Source organism: Nymphaea colorata, chromosome 6 (assembly GCF_008831285.2).
Source record: "Nymphaea colorata isolate Beijing-Zhang1983 chromosome 6, ASM883128v2, whole genome shotgun sequence".
NCBI classification, from domain to species: domain Eukaryota; kingdom Viridiplantae; phylum Streptophyta; class Magnoliopsida; order Nymphaeales; family Nymphaeaceae; genus Nymphaea; species Nymphaea colorata.
This window is the reverse complement of record NC_045143.1, coordinates 744,946-771,414: the sequence shown is the minus strand read 5'-3', so window position 1 is coordinate 771,414 and position 26,469 is coordinate 744,946. Positions and strand designations below refer to the sequence as shown.

The 26,469-nt window shown below is 40.0% G+C and overlaps 3 protein-coding genes across 11 annotated transcripts; 2 read left to right on the top strand and 1 right to left on the bottom strand.

The window, feature by feature from the left end:
- Window positions 1–1,392: 1,392 nt before the first annotated feature.
- Window positions 1,393–6,128, bottom strand: LOC116255787 (uncharacterized). Of its 9 annotated transcripts, none has more exons than XR_004172963.2 (3): window positions 5,818–6,128; window positions 3,731–5,734; window positions 1,393–1,876 (listed from the first exon to the last, which is right to left on the bottom strand). XR_004172963.2 is itself a non-coding variant. In XM_031631795.2 (3 exons), exon 3 carries the CDS (start codon window positions 5,399–5,401, stop codon window positions 3,806–3,808), a length of 1,596 nt encoding a protein of 531 aa, XP_031487655.1. In that variant the 5' UTR covers window positions 5,402–5,430; window positions 5,645–5,734; window positions 5,818–6,128; the 3' UTR covers window positions 3,415–3,805. The 9 variants fall into 9 exon arrangements, 4 of the variants coding, with proteins under 4 accessions (XP_031487655.1, XP_031487653.1, XP_031487654.1 ...); XR_004172964.2 differs by having other exon boundaries at window positions 1,393–1,870; XR_004172965.2 differs by having other exon boundaries at window positions 1,393–1,791.
- Window positions 6,129–10,539: 4,411 nt separating this feature from the next.
- On the top strand, window positions 10,540–16,887 carry LOC116256151 (uncharacterized). The gene is made up of 5 exons (XM_031632391.2): window positions 10,540–10,858; window positions 13,812–14,128; window positions 15,218–15,349; window positions 15,647–15,763; window positions 16,174–16,887. Exons 2-5 carry the CDS (start codon window positions 13,871–13,873, stop codon window positions 16,495–16,497), a joined length of 831 nt encoding a protein of 276 aa, XP_031488251.1. The 5' UTR covers window positions 10,540–10,858; window positions 13,812–13,870; the 3' UTR covers window positions 16,498–16,887.
- Window positions 16,888–21,924: 5,037 nt separating this feature from the next.
- Window positions 21,925–23,234, top strand: LOC116255863 (WUSCHEL-related homeobox 2-like). The gene is made up of 2 exons (XM_031631943.1): window positions 21,925–22,264; window positions 22,744–23,234. Exons 1-2 carry the CDS (start codon window positions 21,925–21,927, stop codon window positions 23,232–23,234), a joined length of 831 nt encoding a protein of 276 aa, XP_031487803.1.
- Window positions 23,235–26,469: the final 3,235 nt, after the last annotated feature.

Below are 26,469 nucleotides of genomic sequence, written 5' to 3'. Positions count from 1 at the left end.
ATCTAAAAATAATTGGAGGTAAACAAAATGGTTTAATCATTCTAAGCATAAAAGAGATCGAAGAATAAGGAAACAAAGAAAATATAAGTGTCGTCACGGACTAGATGTCTGAGAAGTGATCTGGGCGGCCAGCCCACGTGGTTTCTAACTTGTCTGAAGGGGCAAGGGGCAACTTGTGCGCAAGTCACCAAATTGATGGGACCCATCCACGTGTGATGTCTGTCATGGTCTCCATGGAGCCTGGTTATGCAATGAATCATGCCTGTGTCTGTCGAATCATAACTATCTGATTCTTCAGACGACGGCCACAGCCTGCCCCCTAAACATGCTAATCCCTTCATGTCTAAGACATGGGTAGAGTCACTAGAGCACATAAAGACTAAAAATATCTGAGCTAAATCCTTACACAAAAAAAGTGTCAATCAGAAACGAAACTACATGTTCCTAGATATTATACTTGCGTACAAAGAGGGATTCGTCTCCAAAACCGTGCAAAATTAGAAAAAAATCAACGGGAGTGAGGGAATGACGGGAAAACATGGAGGCATAATGCACTACAAACTTAAAATTCAACATTACGACTTAAAAGATCATACCATCTGGGGGCATTGCTAGAAGAAACCAAAGTTCGGAGGGGGGAAAAAAAATACTACAAACAAATTAAAAACATCAACCAAGTAAACTAATTGTTTGCAAGTTTGTTTACATAGACAATATGAACCAAACATAAGTCGCACAAAATGGTTCAGGTAAGCAACACAATAAAAATATGACCTATGGCGATACAAATGCAAGTGGGGTTAAAAACCTATATAAAGGCAACCTACTGAACAGTCAAAATAATATATTTAATTATGAAATTCACAAGTAAAATGTCGCAAAACCAATGGTTAATGAATATTAATAGCTACTTAACAAAAACAGCAACAACCCCACAAGTTAAAGACTCCGTATAAAATGCGCATGATGAAATATAAGTTGTCAAATTGAAAGTTATGTTTGTCCACCGACCCCATCCTCTAACTCTCATTTATCAAAAAGTCAACAGATAACAAAATAACATTAACAAGACGGTAACCACGTTAAAACTAATAATAATAAACAAACAAATACAGAAACAAATAAAAGCGAGAGAAACAAATGGAAATGTTGACCATAGTTAATGTTAGTGTAATTAGCAAGCTTGAAATGGGACAGCTCCAGTAAGATCTTAGCATGGTTCCCTTTTCCCCATCATACATGTCGGAAACAATACAGGCAATGTCCCCAGCAATAACGGCCCTCAGAACGACATTTCCCATTTTAATCTGCGAATGCTATTTCAGCTAATCTTTATAATCAAAGGAAGATAAAGCAAAACAACAACCAAACCGTCAATTATGAGCATCCTGATGAGGGCATGAAGAAAAAAATTAAACAACATTTCAAAAGTACAGAACATGTAGGATGCTTCATCCATTCTGACATTTCCCCCCTATAAGGTGGAGCAAACAGAATTCATCTAGTGGTTGCACCTACATTACCATGCAGAAGTTGTTCAAATAAACAAAAGGATGAATGACCAATGACATGATTTACACCACTGTTACATATTGTTAAAGTAAAAAAACTTAACAAATTTCCAACAAAATGTAGTAACCTTGGTTTCAAAATCCCTCGCCCCGCTTAGATCTCTCTAGGAAGGTACCACTGAAAAAATACTGGATAAAGTTGCAGGAATCCAGCATCAAAAAAATAGTCGAGAATCACTGGTCGGAGAGCTCCTTCTGTCTGGTCAGGGAGTGATGGATCCTATCAGCAAGTAAGAGCATGGCCATCATCTTGCGGCAAAACAAAGTCCACAGCCTCAAAGTAAGCAGCAGTCAGAAAGCTGCAGCTATACCAGGGAAACCTTATTAGCTAACTATTGTTTCACCTTGCTTAGGGCTTTGGTTGTTCTTATGAATTCTCACCAGTTTCTCTCTGTCTTTCCTTTCTACTCTACCTCCCCCTTAGTTCTCAAAGCATATTGAATGAAGATAATATGGTCACCACACCTAACAAGGTATGGCAACTTTGATACAAGTGCAAATGCACACACATAAACAAGGGAGAAAGAAAATTCATCCAAGCAGGGAACTTTACAGTTTACAGCGACCCACAACCACACTTACGTAGAAAGGAACATATGCACAATGGATCCATGTGGCATATAGCAAGTCCTAGGTAAGAGTTAGATAATGGCTCATCAAAAAATACAAAACTATATATATGCAAGTTGCAGGGCAACCCAGAGACCGACAGTAGAAACCAAACAGCAAGAAGAATGAGAAGAACAACATGCAAAACCACATACAAATTCAATTCCATGAGTCAATATACAAGCATCACAATTTAACAAACCAAAGGGTACTTGAATATAAAGTACACAGTCTGACGTTCTAAGTCTTCAACAAAGTGGTTCCAGATATGCCATCAGTAAAAGTAATAGACATTCTGGGTTTACCAAACAAAATCTTTTCTTCACTTTTATTTGGATAGAAGTCATTCAGTCCTCGTTTCTTTTCACCAAGATTTGTTAGGAATGGTTAAAATCTCATGTAAACAGTTGAAAGCACTAGGCAGGCCAAGGCAGTGGACTTCCAAAAAGCACCTGATAGCATCTAGGAGGGTCAAAAATAGTTAATGATAAGGAAAAAGAGGAGGAGGAAGAATACGAAAAATAAAATAAAATAAAGTAAATGAATAAAGAAAAGAAAAAGGGAAAAGGAAAAGGAAAAGAGGAAAAAAGGGAATTCAAGCCAAGTCGAACAGGTGGCCACCCGTGTGTGCTGTCTACTACCAACGACAGTCATTACTGTCTTAGAGGAATTGCAGGATCAGGATCAAAAGGACTACAGTATAGAGAATCAGTGTTGCTATAATTGATGATTCATAGTCCATACTGTCCAATAACAAACAAGTGTTGACAATCCTCATTCTTGAAATGCAAGAATCTGGTGTTTAAAAAAGACCCCAAGGGTACCTTGAACACAGAACTAAAATGCACATTTTCAAAAGGCAACACATGTTTCATTCTTTAGCGATGTGGTTCCATTGAAACATGAAAAGGTAGCAAACATAAAAATTAAAAGGAATCAACCACTACGTATTAACAGAATATGAACAACGGTGTTGCTACCTGTAACTTTTTTAAGCTTAGAATAACAAAAGAATTTTCAAGGAGACTTCCATGCCATGTAACAGTCAAACAATGTAAGGAAAAGGAAAGAAAAAACATCATAGGACCTAGAGTACTCATCTATCTGATCAGGCATCACGTTTAGTGTAGAAGAATTTGGTCAGACAAAGCATCTGCTCGACACCAACACCAATACATGGGAAAGGTTGGAGATGATGAACTTCCAGGACATTAACAGTGAAACAGGGTAAAAATAAAAGATAAATGGTGTTTAAGCTTGTTTCCTATATCATGTCAAATGAGGCCAGCCTCATTTTCTGAACAATGAATTCGTACCATTCTCTAATCCCAGCTAATAATTTTTGCACCAATCTCAGTCAAATTACCCAATACAGATGTTGAAACAGAAACACACGGACAAAAATAATAAGCAATACCACAAAAACTCAATTGGGCATTGACAATTTTCCACAAGACAAAACACGGGCAAGGCAAGGAATACACAGCCCCTTTCTCTTTTTCATCATAGATTTTATGGTACAAAGTTAGTAAAACCAATCGAAGACCTACCTTGGCAATGTTGATACACTTCCATTCTTTTCTGTTTTTCCTACTTCCTGGTGGGTCGGAACGTCCTATCCTCCTTCAAGTCAGAAGCAATTCGTTTGTGCCAAGATGAGGGCGAAGGCAGACACGAACTTCATGCTCTTCAGGCCCAACCCTGTGTTTGGGAACCAAAATCTCCAAACCAGCGCAAGCCTCGTCATAATAAGCTTCCAATTTTGCCTCCTCTGGTATCCTTGTTGCCAGAGGGATCTCTCTTACAAATTCTCCAGGAGGACAATGTTCAGGAGATGGATCCGTCAACTTGAATGTTCGATCATGCCTCTTTATATATGGCATCCTTGCAGTACTCACGCATAGGATCTTCACAATCCCATGAGTAAGCGTATTCCTCCATGAAACTTTCACCCTCTGATGATCCGCAAATGGCAAGCTGACCACAATCAGGTACCCTTCTTCATCTTCATAGATGGTCTTTGCAGCTGTCACAGGACCGTACGCCTGCCTCATCACACCAGAGAAATCATTCAACCACGGAGGTTCCATCTGATGGATCTCCACATCTTGGCTGCGGTCAGTATAGTTCAAAGGTAAGCAGCAATCGTCATCATTAACGTGGGGGAAGAATTCCTTTTTCCGCTTGTTGCAGACAGGAGAAAGCTCCATCACATCGTTGCCAATACCATTTGTAAGATTCAACCCGGAGCCATTAAGCAACCTCCTCGCAGAAGAATTGTTGTTGTTCTTCAAAGAAGGAGGAGGCAAGGGGCGCTCAAGCTCAAAATCTGTACTGGGAAGGTGTCGCCATGAGCCGAAATCGCTTGCCTCCGAAGGGATTGAAAAATTCAGATCCCTCCCCGTCAGTTCCATCCATTTCTTGAGGTCCCCTTCTAGTAGATGCGATAGGTCAGGCACCCTCACCACGTCGATTCCATGCACGCACTGCGGATTCGAGAGACCCCTATACTGCTTCCTCTGCATCCGATGCGATCGAACAAAGCCCTTATCAACGCTGTAAGGGAACTGCGGCTCGCCAGGCCTGGAATGCCCGTTCATGTAGCTCCGGAGCTGCATCTTCCCCAGGGCATTCTCAGGCCGCTCCTTGAAGGCCCACATGTACATGTTCTCCATATCGTGCTGCACCAAGAAGACGTCTAGGCGGAGGTCCGTCTTGTCGAATCCAGCGCCTGAAGCAGCAGCACCACCGCCGTTTCCGGCTGCCTTTGCCTTCACCTTGTCGACGAACACGGGCTTGAAGTAGAAGTTGAAGAAGAACCACGCTCCCCAGATGCTGTCACTGCGCTTCGCACACTTCCTTCCGGGCTTCGGCTGGCTCATCAGCGCCTCCGATTCGTAGATCTGGGAGCCGAGGCCAACGTCAAGGATTTTCCCTCCCCCGCATCCGCTGCCATCGGCGGAAGACCACGAGGAAGGAGGTGGGGGGCTCCGCTCTGCCGAAAGGGGAAGATTGATGTCAGGCGGACGCGAGAGGACGATCTGGCGCCCCGGCGGCTCCCGGTCGAGGTCGTCGTGAGCGCTCGAGTCCATGGAGAGGAGGGTGAGCGGGTGGTGGTTCTCCATGGGCATCAACCCTGTTAGAAGAAGCCCCTCCTCATCGTCCCTCTCTCGATCCCGGTGGGGTTGGATCTGCTCTTCCACCGTTACCCACAATAGCATCTCAAAAATCTATCATTCTTCTATTCCATCTACAAAAACCACCCCCATCAACACTACCGCAAATCAAAGCCACAGAAAAGGAAGAAAAAAGGAAAATTTCTACAGGAAACCCCAAAACGCGGATATTTTCCCTTTTCCTTTCTAGCAACAAGAAACCCTAACCCTTGAAACTAATTAGAAAACGTCGGAACCCATCACCGACGAATCAAACAGCCAGAGATACGGAAAGAGGAGTCTTCGCACCAACCCTAGAAAGCGATCAGAGCACCATCCGACCTCATCGTCCACGAAACACGAACTCTAAATGGACAGACCGATACCCGAAACCCTAACCTGAAAATGAATCAGAAAACGTCGGCACCCATCATCCGCGAACCAGAAAAACGACAAGCAAGACGAAGACGAGAAACCCTAACCACGGGGGAGCCGGAATCCGCCGAAGACGGGAGGGAAAACCAGGCGCGCGGTGCAGAGAGGCATGACGACGACGGCCGAGTCCCTTCGGACGATGGAGCGATCCGACGGCCCAGGAAATGGAAGGGAGGGAGAGGGAAGCGTCGTTCTTGAGCTGCCGCGAGGGGAGAAGAAGAAGATCGACGGATGAGAGCGCCTCATCTCGATCGCCCCGTCGCCATATCGACGGTCGCCGTGACCGCGGGAGAGAAGGGAGAAATGGAGAGAGAGAGAGCGAGGGAGGGCGATAGAGAAGCAAAACGTCCGTCAACAAATAACAGCACAAGAGCTGTAACGGATTCAGTCTATGCCCAAAATAAATGCTACAAACCCATCTCCCCCAAAATAACGCGTTGAAATCGGAGGTTAAAAAAAATCCAAGAAGCGTAATATCACAAAAAATGTAAATAAATAAAACCACGAAAGCAACCACACTAAGGGAGACCATCATGCTCTCACAATTTACGAAATTTTTGTAAAATTTATATTTGCGAAAGCAACCATGAAAAAATCGTTGTACTTTGAAAATGAGCCGAGAATTTGAAAAGCGCGTTCATCACGGGTCCGAGCAAAGCCTCCACCGGTTAAAGCCTTTCCCCTCGCCGTTACGTCTGACGGTGACGGTCCGCAGGACTCACGCCGCGTTCTCGAGGAGGCGGGAGAGGGGGGAGGAGAAGGGCACGGAAATTACCGAAACAGCCCTGCACTTTTATAGAAATGCACAATTGAGGCAGCTTAGCTTATCTCGAAGAAAGGAACGAAGTCGCCTGCCAACGTGTGGTGCTGCTAAGCGCGCCGGAAACGGATCGTTGTCCAGAATCTGAATCCGGATCCAAATGGGAACCCAAACCAATCGAACCGACTGACTGGGCCGGGTTTTGGCATCGGACCAGCCCGAAAGTCATAACCCGCTCCGAGTTAACCGGTTCACTCGAATTTCCCGACTAAGCCCCATTCAGATAAGCTTGTTGAATTTTAAACAAAATAAAATAAAGTAATATATTAATTTTTGTGTGAACGAGAGAGAGACTCACGGTTCGGGTACCAATTAAATGAATTGGCCGGTTCACCAATTCGATTTAAAATCCATCAAAAATATTTAAACATTATTTTTTAGGCATGAAAATATATTAACAAAACAGTTTAAACAATTAAAACCACTTAAAATAATTTACAAAATGATCCCTTATGCCTTCAAATCGGCCGCTGAATCGAACCGGCCGATTCGGTCATATTCTAACGTGATTGCTTTGAAGGTGCTATTAGCCGATGGAAATTGGTTCATGTTGACTAACTTTCCGTTTGGTCTTCGATTAAAAATAATTAAAATCATAAATTTAAAAAAAAAAAAACTAGAAGAGGACGCTTTTGAGTAACGGGCCGACATGATAGTGGGAACGCTGATCACAACCACTCCTCTTATCAACATGCTGATTAGCAAAAACTATACATATATATATATTAAATTGGTCCATCAAATGTGTATTATTGGGATACTCATTCAAGAAAAGCAAATATGAACGTTCCCATGTTGATAAATATGGAAGCTTTGTGTGTAAAGATATCGTCACTGCTGACGTGCGGATTGCCCAACCTAGGTAGTCAATGGTACTACTATATAGCTTTCATGATTTTTGAATATAAGAGGAGTCAGAACAAGCCAACCTGCCTAACTATGGCTATTGCAATAATTCTTTTTAACTATTCAAAACAACTAACCTTTCTTATCAATGCCGTCGTTTTTCGGTGTGTTTGATAGTGTCGGGCTCGAATCTGCAAAATTCGAGAGTTAAATCTTATCAGCATGAGCTTTTCAAGGCAATCAATCTGCTTGCACAAGTTATCATCAGTCAATTACTACTTTTCCTCTCCCACAAAAGCTGTGCGTGCAGCGCATAGTTATATTAATGGTTTCACCAAAGGGAAAAGAATACCCAGATCCCAAGGAAAAGAAGTAGGAGGCATATTCTTTTGTGTGTGGGGGAAGCATGGGTCATGCTATCTTGAGAATTTGATCCATCAGAATTCCTAATGTTGACTGCTGCCCAAGGTGTGGGCATCATTCAAGGATAAGCAAGGGCAGGTATCATCCAATCCTCACCCTTATCCTCTTTTTTCTTTTCTCTTTTTCTTTCCGGTCTTCCCCATCAACTATGCTATAATTCCCGTCAACCGTCAAGAGAATATATATATATATATATATATAGACTATTTGTTGAGAATTTGACTCATTTATGCGTTTTTTTTGCGAAACTAACTGTGTGGATGTCATGCTCATGAGTTAATAGGTGGGTCTGCCTAAAAGCAATATTTTTGATCGCAGAAATATTCCGAGTTAAATGCATGGAGTTTTGGTTCTCACTATAGTTAGTTTTAAATGTGTTTCGACCTGGGTATTGAACTCTTGACCTTCTTTGATTTCGGAAACTCCTTCCCAGTCAGAATAGATCCATCACAACAACTTCTTTCGGATTTGGATCAGCTAAATGCACAGGAGATCAACATTCATCTTGAGTATTGCTAGAGCCAAATGAGTTTTTTTTTTTTTAAAAAAAAGAATAAGCTGCTTGTAGTTCTTTTGAACAACCTGAGGGAGGTGTTATCTGGACAGTCGGCCGCCTACGTGTCGATAATCCGGCCGCCACCACCGATAATATGTGGCCAATTGTCAAGAGAACCTTCAACATTCACAACTTATTGGATCCACGAATTTATCATACAAGCCACATGTAGGTGGTCATCTGTCCTCTCCCAAAGAGAGAGAGAAAGAGGAGCACGTCACTGCAAGTATGAAGCTTCTTAGAAATTGCACCTACACAAGCTTCCATCAAGATGTACAGATAAAAGAACTACAAATAATTAGAAATGAAAGTTTGCAGAAAGGCACTGAAATTTTAGCGATATAACAAAAAGACACTCAATTATTGAAAACTTTTTGCTTACCTACCTTCTTTCCCCTAACCCAGGCGGCTAAAAGCAAATATTCAAACACGAGGTCGGTTTTATTGTTGCTTCCCAAGCTATTACATTGTGTTTTTGTGCAGATGCATTTAATATAAGATGAATGACTAAACAAATGCATTATTGGGGGCAGGAGGAAGGAAACTTGGGGAATGCTTCATTCAATTATGTTATCTTATTGCTTTTAACTTAATAGTATAGGTCAGGCAATAGGGTACTGAAAGAAGCTTCATCCCAATATTTAAATTGCCCATTTGAGGATCTTAAAGACAGTTTAGAGTGATTCTCTGCCTTATTCTAATAATTGAATCAGGGTTTTAGTAAACTTATCAAGATCTTTTAACTCCATATTTGAGCTACTAGCAGAGTGAGAAATTTTGGCTGGAAGAGTAATAATTTAATAACTCTAATGCTTTTATAGAGAGAGAGAGAGAGAGACATATATATATATATATATATATATATAGAGAGAGAGAGAGAGAGAGAAAGGAAGAGAGAGATTTTATGTATGGGAATGAGTGAACACTAGGGGTTATAAGTAATGGGAGCCAGGGGCTTGGGGCCCTCTATTTGGTCGTATATGTGTGTACATTTGCACCAAATTAAAAGGACATAAGGATCCATTTCTCGTTGTGGATATATGTGGAGAGAAGATTTCTTAGAGGCCCTTTATCACAACCAAGCAAGATTTCCATTTTGACTTCACGAAGAATTCTTGGAAGATGAATTAACATGGCCAAAAATATAATATCAGGTTAGAACAATTTTGGACGAGAGAAAAGTCCAAACAACTTTAAAGCATGAACAACGTGATGAGCAACTTAAACATTTAATTGGTCAAATTACGGTGATTCATATTGACCTTTTTCTGCTATGTATTTTAATTTGATACCTAAAAGCGCAATTTTTTCTCATTTTTTTGTAGTTCAAGACCAAGAGGCAGTGGAAATGAGGGGCCTTCTGGTCTCGTTTCAAGCAGTGGGATGAACCTCTCGCTCACCGGAAAATGAAGGGAGCTGCCCAAAGGATATCCGAAGCCCACTTGCTTCTAGGTTTTGGGGTGCATGAATCTATCGCGCCCTAAAATAGAGACTACATCATCATCTTAGTGTCATGTATCGCTTCATAAGGCTTATGAGTAATTGCGCCAATGAAAATCAAACTAACAACTTACTTATCTATACAGCGAATTCGACTAGCTATGGTATGTCCTTTATAGCTTCTTTAATTTGTAATAAACTTCAAAAAGAAAAAAAATATACAATTTCATATACTTTACATGTAATACTGCTGCCTCACTTGCTTTAATCTTTCTTAGGTGGGATTTGGGGCGGAACTAGGAATTTTTCATGAAAGAGGTTGAATTATGGTTTGAAAATTTAGACGAGGTCAAAATAACAATTTGCAAAACAAACTTTTTTTAAAATCTACATGTAAACTTTTCTTTAGTAGGGGATCTTCTTTCGTAGGATTCATGGCTCAAACTTGGATTCATTCTTGAAATTTTGGAAGTGTATCTGAATTCAAATTTGGTGGATCCTTATTGGATCAAGACACAGATACCTTGACCGTACATCATGTCCAAAATCCAGATTTATCCTTCTCTACCAGATCTGCCTAAATGGATCTGGTTCCGAGACCTTTCGGACCCATCGAAATCCCTAGACCCGATTTCTCACAACTAATAGTAGCGTGAATATTGAAAGATATCTGATCCAGGGTTCGTTAAGGTGGCCTTCCTTCTCCCCCCTCTCCCTCTCCCTCTCTCTCTGCTCTCTATGGTGCCTTAATCCCTTTCTCCCGCTTCCATTCATCAGTTAGTAGTGAACCCTCAACATCAGTCTCCATTGGCGCAACAAGGCCCGTGTCACCTTCCTTTTGCCGTTGTCTCCCTCCATGGTGATACCTTTCTAGTTGCCCTTTCATGTTCGCATTTATCCGGCGTGCGGCTGGTTTTGGCTGAAAGAAGTTCCAGTTGCAACTGGCGGTATCCACTGAAGAACATTGGCTATCATCACCACCAAATTCTGTTCGATCTCCCCAGTTGAGTCCCCATTTGATATTTCCATTTAATCTATGTCTTTGTCCATTGACGGAAAAGAAATGGGGTCAGGCTACTTGGGTTGATTTGCTGCTTTGCTTTATTCCTGTATTTGTGATCGAGATGTTAATATCCGTCTTCTTGTTTAGTGGTAGAATGCGCTAAATGTCTCCATCGGCCGTATATGCACATCCATTTTGTGGGATGAAAGTCATTTCGTTTCATCTAGTGGTTGTTTCAATAAGGAACCTGTGTAGTTCATTTTTCGAAGCTGGCAAAATTTTGTCAATGGCTGCTCAATGTTTATGTTGTTGAAAAGCAGAAGTACATATATATCATAATAATTTTGACTGGAAGATGTTTGGTATGCTGGATGATAAAATAACTTTTTGAATGAGCATTTCATTAAAATTCCTGGGCTTGTGAAGGAGCCCGCAGAGATCACTTTGTTGAAAATTCATTGAAATTGGCTTGATCGAAAAGCTACTGTGTAAACAAAAAATTCCTCCTAAATGGCTTCAAGATGGTGATGGGAATGCAAAATTTGATCATTTTAGTGTAGGGCAAAGGAGGTTGAAATTTATGAAAATTCGTAATTCTTGTGGCTAATTAGAATTAGTAGTTTGAATGGTTTCGCACGTTGTGGGGGAAAGATAATTTGAGAGACTACCAATTGACAAAAGCTTTGCCTAATGCCTACTTATCTTTTGCAACTTGGTGTTGATGCAGAGAACGAAATTTTGGTGTATGGGATCATGCAGGAGTTAATTATAGTTTGTGGCCCTGATCGCTTTGAAACACACTTGTTCTATGGCTTATGGGCCTTTAAAATTTTCAATGAGATATCGTTGCTGGGATGGGTAGGAAATAGATCTCCTTTTTGTTGCCTATAGGATTTTTCTGTTTCTTTAGTTCAATATTTTACGTTTTCTCTTGGTCGGATTGATTTTCTTTTACCAGGTCTGTTTTGGATCTCCGTGTTGTGGCAGATTTCATTCTCAGAAAGAATCTATGAGACAACGTTGAACATTTTGGTTTATGGAGTCTGAGCATTTTGATTTGATGGTTTACGTTTTGTAATAGTGCGGACATGGGCTTGAATGAACTCAACTAATTATGTTTCCTCAGGAAAGCTGTTTCCCCATAGAAAGATCTCTTCCACTTTTGCAATGAAAGCATTTATCTTTTTATTTGCTTTTCTTGTGCCCTTGACAGGGAATCTTGTTTGTGATTCATGTTGGTGGAATCGCGTACGAATATGAAACTGCTTCTGATCCTAATCCTAGTAATTGGTCAAAATTGACATTCAAGGCCATCACCGAGGACTAGTGATCTAGCTACATGCAGGATGCAGAATCCAGAATACAATCTTGAGATTCGTGCAGCCAAGCCTCTCAAGTAGTTCAATGGTAGAAATTTCCGGGCAGGGTAATCGGAAAATTAGTCCTGTTAAACATAAATCTTGCCTACAAGCCTTGGTTATGTGTCTGATCAGTTAGTTGGGTTTGATAACATCAGCATACAGAATAGCCTACAGAAAAGAGTATAACTTGCCAATGTATACTACATTTATGAAGTAAAGGAGGTGATCTTGAACCATTGCTCATCTTGGTCAAATTGTACAAAACCGTTTTCTGTTAGTGGTTATTCACCCAAGTGATTGGATTTAGAAGCTTCTGCTTGCTGTGAAGTCATATATAGGAAAGCACAAGTATAGAATGTATGAAAATGATATTATTCTCAAGTTGGTGCCTTTGTCAAAAAGAAACTTTTGGACTTTTAAGTAGTTTAACAACCAAGATACAGTATCACCACTTAATACACCCATTAACAGCAATTGTGAGTGAATTGACAGATACAAGACACAGAACAGAGGTCTTTCTTGGTTATGAAGGCTGCGGACCACCATACAAACCATTGCTTCTTTCCATATAGTTCTTGTCAAACATATTAGGAAGGTTGTTAGACAATGGGTTCTCCAAAAACAAGGTGGTTGTTTGTCGTTTATTGTTGTCATGCTATCTTGTTTTAAGTTTTATTTTCCTAATCCTAATGTTTTCCATTTTTGTGTCAAACAATCTTTCTTAATTGATTAGAATAACGTGTATTTTTCTTCCAACACTTTTGTCTTTGCATTACGCTTGTATCCTCCAAATCGGTCAGTACTTCTAGCTCCCTAGAAATTTAAAAATATCTTTCTTCACATCTTTTTACAACCTTGTTTCAATCAACCTATTATTGCAAACTATGAGATGGTAACATAGATAATGTTTAAGAATTTGGCTTGGCATAAACTGAGCCTGTGTTATAGTTACCAAAGTGGAAAGGATGATGATCATCTGATGTCAAGGTATAAGGTTATAAGCAATTGTTGACAAATTGCTCTATTGTGAAGCATGACTTGTTTAGGAACCACAAGAGGCACAATTAAGAAGCAATAACAGAAGTTGGAGAGTAATACAAGGAGGAAAAACAATGTAGATAAATCTTATGCTTCTTACATAGTACATCTTTGTGATTTTGTGGAAAGTGCACATTTTTGTGATGTAAGGAATCATTTCAGATAGAAGGACGTAACTTTCAACATGGGACTTTCACTGTTTTTTTTCATAATTGGAAGGGTGCGTCCTGCAGAAAGTGATGATTTAATTTTTCCAGAATGAACTTTCAAGGTTTTTAGGACCTTCAAGTTAGCGAACTACCTTTTTTTTTTACCGTGCTAATGCTGTTCTAATTTCGTTGAACCAATCTGACAGTGCCATCTGTTTTAAATTATTTCATAACAATGTGTCACATTTGGAAGATAGTTCAGCATTAAATGATCAATAACCTACGTGTGAGTCTGGGCTTGCTGATGGTGTGTGTGCATGTATGGCTGCACCATCTGTTGCTTACTTATGCATATATTAACACCTTTGCTGCAACATTGATTAACTAATTTTTATTGTTTGTTAGGTTGTTCAAGCTTTTGCAGTTTACCTGAGGCCAATTTATGATATACCAGTCCATACTTTATGGATTTGAAGGAGAGGCTAAACAAATTCAGGAGTCAACAAGAGAAGTGCCAGTCGACTCTTGTAGGTATCTCTGCACAGGCAACAGCTTCCAAGCAAAAGCAGCCTCATAGGGCTGCTCCTACAGCTTCAGTTCCACAAAAATCCCCTGTTCCAATTAAATTTTCTAATGATACTGAAAGGCTTCAGTACATTAATTCTATTAGAAAATCCACAGCTGGTTCACAGGTTAAGCGTGTTATAGACCTGCTTTTTGAGGTAAGGGTTTAACTATTTTTGTTTATGTTTCCTGTTTGCTAGCACATAAATATTATAATCTTAAATAGTTTCTCTAGCCATAATACCTGATTTCTCTTGTTAAATGGGCTTGCTGGTAGAGTTTTTAGGCCTTATTTTGTGTGGACGTCTTTTGGAACCTCATCTGTACCATATGTTTGATTTCATTTAAAAGGTTGGGAGTTTTTTTTTTGGTATTTCTGTGAATCTGTTGTGTTTAATCTTGGACTTTTACATGCATTTACTTTTTGTTTCATGCTTCAATGAACATTACCTCTAGGAGCGAGCTGATATAATTTTTTCTCTTGTAAAGGTTCACTGCAGCTAGTGCAGGTTGACAACCTGATATATCATAAAAAATCAGCTGAATTAACACTTGACAGGAATAATAGACTTGAAGAGCATCTAAACTTAATGTCCTATTGCAAAATAATTTTTTTTATGGATGCTAGAACAGTCATTCATGTGGATATGTGGAATAAAAGGTTCATCTAGAACGAAGTGTGACCTAGTTGAGGAGTATATTAATGAGTCTCTCTCTCTCTCTTGACTGACCAGTTAGTTGTCCTTCTTGAGAATAGTGTATTGATGTTATTCTGCACATTTTTTTAGTTAAATGTAAAAGTCAGGGGCTGAATCACACAAATAAGAATGTAACCACCACATTGTATTGCAGTTTGTGGGAGAATTTAGCATGAACTGTGTTGGGAACATAATGTTTTTTTATGCTTTTATAGACCAACCATACAAAGCTATCTATTTAGTTCATGTGATGGAGAGTTCTGTTGGATGAGGAATTTCTTCTGTTAAGGCAAGACTTATGAATTAAAAAAAAAAATGCCAGACATTGCACCTTCAACTTTGCTATTTTAGGAAGTCTATTACTTTACTGAAATAGACTATAGTTTGTTTGCTAGGAAGAAATGAAACATAATAAAATACTTGTGTTAATGGGGGTGGGGGTCCAAGACTCCAAAATGCTTTTATTTTTCCAGTTTGCAGGTACTTTTATTAGCTTATGTCCTATCTAGAAGTGACTAAATTCTTCACCTTTTTTCCATATTTATGTAGACAAGGCAGGCATTCACACCTGAGCAAATCAACGAGTTCTGTTATGTTGATATCAATGCAAATAAGTCTGTCTTTGACATTTTGAGAAAGAACATCAAAGTAAATTACGATGGAAGGTGCTTTTCTTACAAGGTATATTTATCTTGCGCTGTGTCATATAGGCATTTAAATTTTGCTAGAGCAGTTTCTGGAACTTTGGTACATAAATATGTAAAGTACATACAAATATTGGCTGGAACTGAGATATTAAATTTAGATATTGGCCTCAAGAAGGGGTGAGTATTTATCAAAAAATATTCTTCAGGATCCTATAAATTGGAATATGTATGTACGCAACACCTTTGTGCACATCCACAGAAATATGTTCCTACACTAAGTTGCTTTTTACTGGAAAATTTAACATAATACTTATCCTGTTTCTTTATGCAGTCAAAACATGACATAAAGAGCAAACAAGAGCTTCTTGTTCTTATCCGTAAAGCTCTGAACGGGGTTGCTGTAATTGATCTCAAGGATGCATATCCCTCTGTTGTGGAGGATCTGCAGGTATCTTTCAATTGCATGTTGAGCATATTGATGTTTTATTTCCTGAAATTTGGATGAATTCCGATCTTTCTCCGTTGTAATTTATTATTCTTTCCAGCTTCAGTCCTTTCACAATTAGAAGGTTAGATGCATAAATTTCTAGGATCGGATGAATCCGAAGTTTGAGAAAGGTTGTAATGTTTGTTGGGTAACTTGTCTGAACCATGAAGTGGCTTCTTGCAAGTCCAATTGTTTTTTTCACTATATCCTGTTTTGAGAGATTTTGACTTCTTTTTATTTGTTACCACACACCTATGCATGATTCCATATTCCATGTGAATCTGGTCGACAGCTTGCATGGAAACAAGGGGTGTGTGTGCTGACGGTTTGAATGTGATTCTTTCTGCTTACTATGGAGAGGCCACATGCAGGAACTTAAAGCAGCTGGTGAGGTTTGGTTGCTTTCTAACTTGGACTCTCAGGAAGACATTGTCTACCCAAATGATCCGAGGGCAATAATGAAAGTAGATGATGACATAAAGCAGCTTTTCAGAGGGATAGAATTGCCTAGAGACATGGTTGACATAGAAAAAGATCTGCAGAAGAATGGAATGAAACCAGCGACCAACACAGCCAAAAGAAAAGAAGTGGCAGAGGTGCAGGGAATCAAGCCTAAACCGAAACAGAAGAAGAAGCGTGAGTTCTCCAAGAGGACCAAGCTGACCAATGCACATCTTCCAGAGCTCTTCCAGTGATAATGTTCCTGGTTCGTGAATCACAGGCACAAAAATCAAGACAATTGCATGACTACATTTTTTTAGGTTGATTTGGTGCAGCTCAACAATTGGTCCATATTTGAGGTTTAACATTTTTTAAACATATTAGTTTGATCCCATGGTCTAATAATCATAGACGGATGGGCATCATCAAGATTTCAGCATTCCTTTGTAGGGTCGGATCTATTTGGTGTGTCACTAATCTTTTTCTTCATGGTTATATTGATAATGTATAGCTGAATTCATCTTTCCCATGTTCGCATAGTGTCGCCAATGATAAATCACTTGACTGTTGCACCATATTATTGTGTAGTAAGGATACCATAATATTTTATGAAAGGCCTTTATGCTCATAAAGGTTTGTACTTATGCGATATTGTCTGCTACTCAGACTTGTGTATGTGTGATTGTGGGCAGGAGTTCTTGGGATTGGATCTGTATCTGACCTGAGGCATTATTACAAAGTCTGGTATCAGATCCAAGTGGACCCTACCATAGAAACTGGATTGCCTAGACTTTAACTTCATTGATACACTAACACCCATGCAGTCTGTCCCCATGACCTGACTCAGCTAGACCTAGCTTTTACTAAGGTTGCATACACAAACCCAGTCCATACTTGGAAAAGAATAATAAACAAATAATTTTATATATATAGTGACATACTAAATAATAAATTTATATTGAATACCTTTTTGCATGGTCTGCACGATGACATGCAGAGCTTACACGCGTTTGTTTGCGTTGATCCAAGCAGTGAACGATTAATCCATTCACACTAACGTTTCTAATGTGCTTCATTTCCAATACATTCATGAAATTTACATTGCAATAAATTTGTCATGGTAAGAAATCAACTTCTCACAATTCACTAACACATGGGGTAAAATTCTTCTGAAATAATTCAACAAATCGTATTAGACTCAACTCTAACAACGTCCAGAACTTAGTTTCTCTTTAAGGATAGGTTTGAAAGTGATAAGTTCGTTATTTTGTGCTTAAATTTAAAGTTTACAGTTCTCAGATCTCCATTAACAGGCAAGTCAGGTGAAAAAATGGATGATACTCGATTCTGCTCACCTGATAATAAGATTGGACTCAAAGGCCTTTAAGTCGAGGAAGATGGACTCTTCAATACTTGGGTGTGCTTCTACTGGCTTAGTTTGATATTGCTATGCGTAGCCGCCCTGATTTTTTTGGTGAAGTGAAAAGACCACAGATGTATAAGTCTGCCATGGTTTCTGATTGGACCACCTTCTTTGCCACCAAACTCAGATCCTATCAGATTCCACAGAGCTCGGGAACAGGCCAAACCCCAAAACCCTTTCAGATCACTACTCGCATTTGCAGTCCTCCCTAACTTGAGGCACTGACTGTGAGAGCAAAGTTGAATGTTGCATTCTGCCCATTTCCTCATAAGCCAAACAGAAAAAAAGGAAAGAAAAAGGAAAAATCTGAAAGAAAAGAAATTAAAGAGGCAGCGCAGAGTTACCATTACAGTCAACCGGGTGATGTAATTTAGAGAGAGGACAGTGATCGAACACTTGCTCTCGGGAAGTATCTCGTAGTTCGTTCTTGAATTTATTGCACTTGTCCCATTAGGCGTTTCTCATGAGTCTTTGTATGGTGAGTGATCGACATGGCAGTGGTAGAAAACAGGATGTCGTTTACTTCGAGTTAGCACCAGTTTTTGGAATTGGGGATTCTGATAAGGGGGCGTCTCCTCCATTACCTAGTTCATGATAGCAGGGGCCTATGCCAGAAGGAAGGCTCACTTTGAAGACAGCATATGTTTGTATGTGTAGAGAGAGAGAGAGAGAGAGAGAGAGAGAGAGAGAGAGAGAGAGAGAGAGAAACCTCAAGAGTACAGGTGTGGTCAAAAGTGGTCTCCGGTACATGTTTTGTTTTTGTTTTTTTTCTCCAACAGGTGATGGTCGTTGAAGTTGGTAGGAGTTCTGTACCTTCTGTAGGCAACCTGCCCTAGACTGGTAGACTGGTAGCTCCCTCACGAGAGAGAGAGAGAGATTTGCATGAAAAAGATCATTCAATATTTACCACTCTATTAATTTGGTATTAAATGAGAGAATTTCTTGTGCTTGCTTACCTGCATTTACATGCAATTAAATGCATCACAGAGAGAGGGAGCCATAAGAGATGAACTTTTTCGTGAATTTTATGATCAGGCCAAATTTAAGTGAGCCTGAACCGACCTTTTTGTGACTTTTTATAACATCTAATTATGTATACAGTTAATTTGAAGAAAGATTATTAAACCAGGGCCGTCTACGAGGTAAGAGAGTGACCCAGCTGGTTGCTTTGGGGTACCATCTTCTTAGTAAAATATCTAGCAATTGAAGCTACTCTCCTAGTCCTGTTCATCTCCTAGTCCTGTTCATAACAAAAGTCCTGTTCATAACAAAAGACTGTAATTGGTAGGCCTATGATACTTGATGAGACTCACTTGCGTGCTACTTCATTGCCTTTCGTGGAACAGAGTTCTTGAGTTGCACACAGCGACTAACTGTAACTCTGTAACCTTTTCCCCATCTTCCAGATGGACAAAGCAAGATTTGGTACATCTCAATCAGTTACTTATTAGCTATTCATCAAATTGGACATAAAGATGCCACCAACTATACATGTCACAGTGTTCGTATCCTTATGTATTATAAACTCCTTCTTCTTGAGTATATTTATACACAAACTTTTGATTTTTCACTGTCTCAACCATGTATTTAAACTGAAAACTCTCATTGAATACGTTTTTCATCTTTATAAATAATTACAAATCACATGTGCAGAGTTGAATAAACAAAATAGCATATATATATATATATATATATATATTATAAAAGAAATACTGCATGCATGGGAGTAGTCAGCAGCCTACGGCTAGTCGTAGACCCACGTTAGTTTCACGAGGAGGTGGGCAGGTGTTGTAAACGAAGCCTCAAGGTGGCACAACCCCAATCACCCTCTCTTCTTCCCCCTCTCTCTTCTGCAGAATGGAATTTGACTCGCCAACCAAAAGCCCTGCAAGCAGAAGAAAACAGGCGTCGTCCCTTTCTCTTTCATCATCAGAATACAAAGGGAACGGGACAAACTACTGAGTGCCTCCAAATTTGAAGTATCCTCTCCTTCTTCTTCTTCTTCATCATCGTCTCTGTTCCAATTTCAATGGCTGCTGCTTCTCATGGTCCCGAGGGGACGCCATTGCCCCTCGCCTACACTCTCCTTCCCGCGCACCCTGAGTGAAGCATCGGTCATTTGGGGAGAAGCCAACCCATTTTGACGGAATTGCCCTTGTGAAATGACTAGACATTATATTAAAAAAGTGTTTTTCTTTGTTGGTGGGAATTCAATACGAGCGGCAGAGCGAAGCGTGCATCGGAAATGCGCAAAACAAACATTTTCGTTAAATTTCGAAATTCGGCGTAGAAATCGACACGTGGCCCTTAAGCTCTTTGAATTGTTTCTACGGTCATTTATTAGTCTTTTTCTTTTTATATTATTATTATTTTTAAGAAAGAATTGTCAGCAGAAAAAAAAAAACCACTGAAATCCAAATATACCAATCAAACATTTCAGATCTTTTTCTCTTTTGTTTTTCAATGTGAAAGGACCTTTACGTCCACGTACTATATTTAACGCCGTTTTTCAAATATTCCTTGACAAGATATTCGTTTCTCTCTCGTGCAAAGCAAATCTACGTGAGAATCAGACGGTCCAGGAGGACAGGAAGGAATCATGTTAACGAAGAAAAAAATCTTAGGGGTAGGCATAATTTATGGGATGAGATTGGTAGGCCGATAGTTTTTATTTTATTATAGCTCTCTTACTTCAATTTCCTAGACGCTAATATAAGAGTCGGGCTAAAAGTTTTTTATTAAAAAGTTTACAATAGTTTCAAAATTTTAACAAAGACAAAAACATAATTTTTGTATAAATTAACTATATATTTTTAAGAATTACATGTACATTTTTTTTTAATTTTGAAAGCGGTTGAGGGCCAAGACTCCTCCTGAACTCCCTGGTCACTAATATAAAAGTTGAGCCGTAAAATGATTGATCATCCAATTTGACAAGAAACATGAAAAACCTAAGTTTTTATTGAGAACTCTTTACAGTCTACATAAAAAAAGCTATCTTTGCCTTCACTTCTTTTGCAATCGACCACCCAAAGCATAGATTCTTTACCTTTCATTTCAACTCGAAACAAAACTCAGAGTTCAATTTCCTCTTTCAGAGTATAGAATAAAACCAGTTTAAGATCTAAACGTACAGCGGGATCTGTGATATTCACGACAACATATCGGATCATGGCAGACGACCTGATATCATCTCAAAGATGACAGCTAAATGTCGGCGCCTGTTAAACCATGTTCGTAGTTTACGCACTGCCGTTTTTATAGCCGTGGCCATGGTTGCCAGTAAAGGGATACACAAACGAGAGGCAGAGCGTCTTGCTACGAGATAAAACTACCATGCAATAGAACAATAATACCAAACAACAGCTAGTTGAAACTGAGAAGTGATTATAAGATCAACAAAAAGAAGGGCATGTGCCGAAGGATTTGATAATGGCACTCGTGTTTCTCATGAACGGACATTTGAAACCTGATTTTTTTCTCCTGGTGGTTCTGGATCACCCCTCAAATTGGAAAAGGAGCATTCATGTATCATCTTATTATCAAACTCCATACGCCTTTATGCCAAAAATATGAGTAGTGATAAGAACTAAGAAGCTTTCTCATTATACAAAATGTTAGCGAGCCTTCACCAATCTTTCTCGGGGTGTTTCAAAACTTTCTCCATCTAATCAAAACATGGTATTGAAGAAAAGCATCTGATGTTAACGATTTTCTTAGATTGGACGCTGGAGCTGCATAATATCTGCTGATACTTGTAAAATGAGATAAACCTTTTGCTAGGAATATAACGCGAGAATCAAGGAAAGTAACGGCGAGGCCTGAGATTTTGGCGAAAGTGGAAGGGCTAATAGGCCAGGCGGGAGATGAGGAGGAGAAGAAGAGAGACTCGCGCTCGCCACCTTTGACGTTCGCCGCTTCATCTTCCTCTCCCCTCCCTCGTGCCAACGTTTCAATTCCCAACGCCCTCTCTCTCTTCAAGTTCACCTCCACTAGAGCGCCTGCCTCTGCCCCTCTCTCTGCTGCGCCGCTTCTCTCCTCATTATTATCGCCACCACACACCACCGTCTCCGCCTCCCTCCACCATGTTTTCAGGGATGTCCGGCGCTCAATTCGACGCCCATGTCATCTAAAATCCTTCCGTTATAATAAGACTCCCTCCCCAGCAGCCCAAGTCCAAAAGAATACACCGAGTCCCCTCTCTTTCTCTGCTATTGCTATTGCTATTGCTGCTGCAATTCAAGTACGTATATTTAGTATGGAAGAGTGCAAAGGCGATGATGGTAGTGCAACTAACGTTTCCGGCGAGGTTTCTGGCGGTGGGGTGAGTTCCAGATGGAACCCCACTAAAGAACAGATCAGCCTTCTTGAAGGGCTGTATAAGCAAGGGATTAGGACGCCCAGCGCCGAGCAGATACAGCAGATAACCGGCAGGCTTAGGGTTTACGGCCACATAGAAGGCAAGAACGTCTTCTACTGGTTTCAAAACCACAAGGCCAGGCAAAGGCAGAAACAGAAGCAGGAGAGCCTCGTTTACTTCAACCGCTTCCTTCATGCTGCTGCCATTCCCTTTGTTCCTCCCCTTCCTCCTCCTAATGGTGAAGCAAATACCCTCTTGATCCTCTTTTTAAAAGACTGTATAAGTTCTTCACTTGTCTTAAAAGTGGGCTGCATGAGATGCAGTATTGTAAATCAGGTTTTCGAGGTTTGAGAAGAAGATGATTGCATCATCCTCTTTTTTTTCTGCTTCTCGATTCATCTTGGTGTTGGCGAAACACGTAGCGGGCGACCTATTTGCTAATTCCCCTTCCAACTTTAAATCTTACAGCTTGATTACTGAAATCGCTTGATTTTGCTTAATAAAGTTTTTAATTACAAGCAATGTTTCTTACAGCAACTATGTTCTTTAGAAGAACTCGATTTCCTTCTTTGTGTTTCGTCACTATTGTTCAATGTATACGCACAAACATGCATACACTATTTGACCAAGTTAATTGGTTCTACCATCACTATTCTCTTCATCTGTTTTGAACTTCTGTCACTGTTACTGCACTATTTCTTACACTGCTACTCACAGCACTGGCATTTCTTGCAATCTCCCTCTTCTCTGTCATAAGCAAAGAAGCTCATTACGGAAACATGCTTCCATTTTTTTGCCTCGCAGTTGTCTGTAGCCCTTCGTACGCGTCACATGGGGGCTTCGGATACTACGCTCCGTATCAGAAGGTGCTGCTTCCTGCAGCGGGAGGAGCAAGGAGGCCTAGAGCGGAAAGGTCTGATGCCAAGATCAGGAAGCAGGAGCAGCAAGGTTATGGCGCGTCTGATGTTGGGTATGGAGAAGGAAGGAGCAGCTTGAGTGGTGCAACTTCACATGAGACACTGCAATTGTTCCCCCTGCACCCGACGGGGATTTTATGCAGAGATTCAGGGGAGGAAGCGTTCTCTTCTCCTTCTCCTGTTATCAGCAGTAGCGATGGGAATCCATCCTGTTTCTCAGATGATTCGGACGTCAGCCTCTCAGAGAACACAGAGCAGCTTCCTTTCATTAATTTCTTCTCCCAAAACTAACACACACACACAGAGAGAGAGAGAGAGAGAGAGAGAGAGAGAGAGAGAGAGAGATTACCACTTGTGAGATGCAATATTGGGATCACGAAATCAGAAAATGGAATAGCAGAGATCAGGTCATTGTAGTGTGTCTGAGGAGTATTAGGGTTTTGAGTTCAGGTTCATGTAGGGCTAACATCTTCAGGAAAGCTAGACGAATTTTCATGTTACCAACTTCCTTTTTCTTTTCAAATTTTGCTTCCCTTGTGATTGATAATAAATTAACTCAGGAGAATAGATACATCTGTAGATTCCTGTCACCTCTCCCCGTTTCTTCTCTTGGTTGAGTTCTTGCTTCTTGCGTTCAGCCGGCCTGCATCTCATGCACGGTGACACTCGGATGCGTGCATGCATGCAGGTTTGGCTCGACTCTAGCCTCGACACTTATAATGTATTATAATGATCATACCTTTTCCGCATTTTTTAATTACTTTTCTAAGGAAATATCTAAAAAAATTCAAACATATCATTTTATGCTTTTGCATGTGTGCGTCTTTGTTGCCATCGATGTTACTTTGTTGATTGATGGACGAATATCTACTTGCATTTTTTTTTTAAATGTTTATTTAGGAGAACCGTCTTCCACATAAAACTCCTAAAAACCGTATATTATTATATCTACGAGGTCTCGGCTGCTTTTCAGCATGAGAGAACATACTGTTTAATTCCATTGTCATGTTTGCCATCATAAAACTCCTAAAAACCATACATACATATTTTTAAAGTTTGTCTTCTTTTCAACTACTGCCTATGTTCTTCCCTTTAACTTTCTAAGAAAATATTTTTTTCTGAATCACCTTGGCCCGGTTTCCGGTTTCAAGGCTCAAGAGCACCGCACTAGAAAGAAAGGTCCATGGATCTTCTTGTGCTGTAATTTATCCAAATCCTAGCAGCACGTCTGTGCGGGATCATTTAAACTCGTAAAACAGGATTCGGTCTAAGATCCACAGTTGTTTAACAAATAGTTCGGGCCCTGGATATACGGGAACGAAATCCTAGATGGGCAAATAGCTGGTTCCAAAAATTTTTGACCCCCTTTGAACCCAAAAATAGTGTCTTCTGGAAGGCGGTCCGGACTCGGGTTGCATGCACTTTTTACTAGATTCGACTTAGTTGGATTTACGCTATTGTCAGATTTGGAGTTGGACACTGGTTCAGACTTGAAGTTGATCTGGAATTGAATGTAGGCGTGGCAGAACTCAAGTAATATTCGGCTCTCACATATGATTGAATTGGGCGGGTCACGGGGGATCCCAAGCACCAATTGGGATTCAGATCCATTTTCCTAGACTGGATCCAACTGAATAGATCTGTTTAAGGATGGTAATCCGATCTTAACATGTCCTTGACATCTACGCAGCTGGAAGTGTAATGTAAACTGAAGCCATTTTTCGGCTAAACTTCTTGTTTTGGAGCAGATCTACTTTAAAATTGACTCAGCTTAAGCCCTTTTGGACTCCAACGACATGGACCTTTAGATCGATTATGACATCTAGAAATATGATATTTAGGATGTTACTCAACTTTTTTTAGGCACAGTTAAGATTATATTCAGCTCAGGGAGTCTAGTATAGCTGATTGGATTGATGGGCCGGTAACTAACAAATCCAATCCAAAGTTCAATCCCAAGTCATTGTTGGGCCGCGAACCCAACTCGGGCTTGGCCTGAGATTGATTAAATGGGTTGCTGGCCAGCTACACTAAACCCCTCGAGATTAAGGGACACGTCGACTTGATCGGTAGTGAAACTGGACTTACATATAAATAAATTCTTAATCGTTCACCCCTTGTTGCCGCTAATACTATACTTTTGTTCTCTTTGCTAATTTCTAGCAAGAGATAACTAAATAAAACCTCAACAATTTCTATGAATTTGGTCATGATTCGTCATCTTGCGCCAATGATTGTAACTTTTTCTCGGTATGTTCCTCCAATGGCTTCTTATTTGGTGCTAAGTGTTTTTATCCTCTATCCAGTGAAGCGATATATATGTGATCCATACAGCTCGATTCTCTTCATCATGTTGCAAAAAGATTCGTGGGCGTACACAGATACAAAAGAACAAGAAGAATCGAAGAGGAAGGAAAGTGGAGAAAGAAAGAAGGATGAATGAAAAGAAACAAAGGGATCCAAAAGACAGGAGAGGGAAGCAGAAAGACAAAATGAGCCCATCGTGCAGTGTCGTTTGCCTTTGGCTTTTGCTTTTGTTCTTTCTCAACCTCTTTTCAGCTTGGCAGGAAGCTGCTGAGTAGTATACCTCTCAAAATTCTTTCCCTTTTCTCGAGTAACCTTTTTTTTTTTTTTTACCGAGTGTTATTTTATTGAAAAGTGGCACTCTGCATTGTTGGGTAGTTTAGATGTGCATCATAAACAGACTCGGTTCAGATCTAAGCGTATATCATTTGATTTGTAGTGTTCAAAATGTGATAAAGAAAAGGATGACCATTTTCTGAAAGCTAATTAAGGAACAAAACCAGGGAATCGAAATCAGATAAGTGGAGCTCTTGCCAATTGGGATCCTATCTAATTAAATCTGCAATTCGGTTCATTAGGAGTTTATCTTTTCGTGAACATAATAAATTGAATTTTAAATGTGCAGGATTCTTTTGAAAATCAGACATATTTTCCTTTATTTCTTTGGATATTCAAGTTGCCTGAGGCAGAAAACACTAAACCAAAGCTGTGGAGTGTTGAATGCTTAACGTTCTCTTGCTGCAAAAGTCTTAAATCTAACTCCTGTTAAATTGTTAGCATTCTTTTGCTGCAAAAGTCTTAAATCTAACTCCCCAAATGAATCCGAGGCATGGAAAGTAAGTTCCATACAAAGGATGGTGGGTGCTTCCGCTCTCATCGGAGTGGTAGGATGAAATACTACTCCTACCAACTGAAACTAAACTCTCCAAATGGAGCTCTTATAAGCAATCTTCTCTTCTTTCAAAGAAGAGATGATCTGGGCCGCAGTTTCCCATACGGCCAAAAATGGATTTTTCTCGTGTCTATAACGTAAAATTCAAATTCAGTTGGTGAGAGTTTGAAGATTATGCTCATTGATGTGACATTTTTTGATGGTTAATGTCATTAATTTCCCTTGAGCTGTAACGCAAAAGCACTCCAAGACAGCAGATGATTTGAAAGGTTCACATTTCATAATGTCATTGGCTAATTATGTTCAAGCAAAGGACAAGAACAGAGAGAG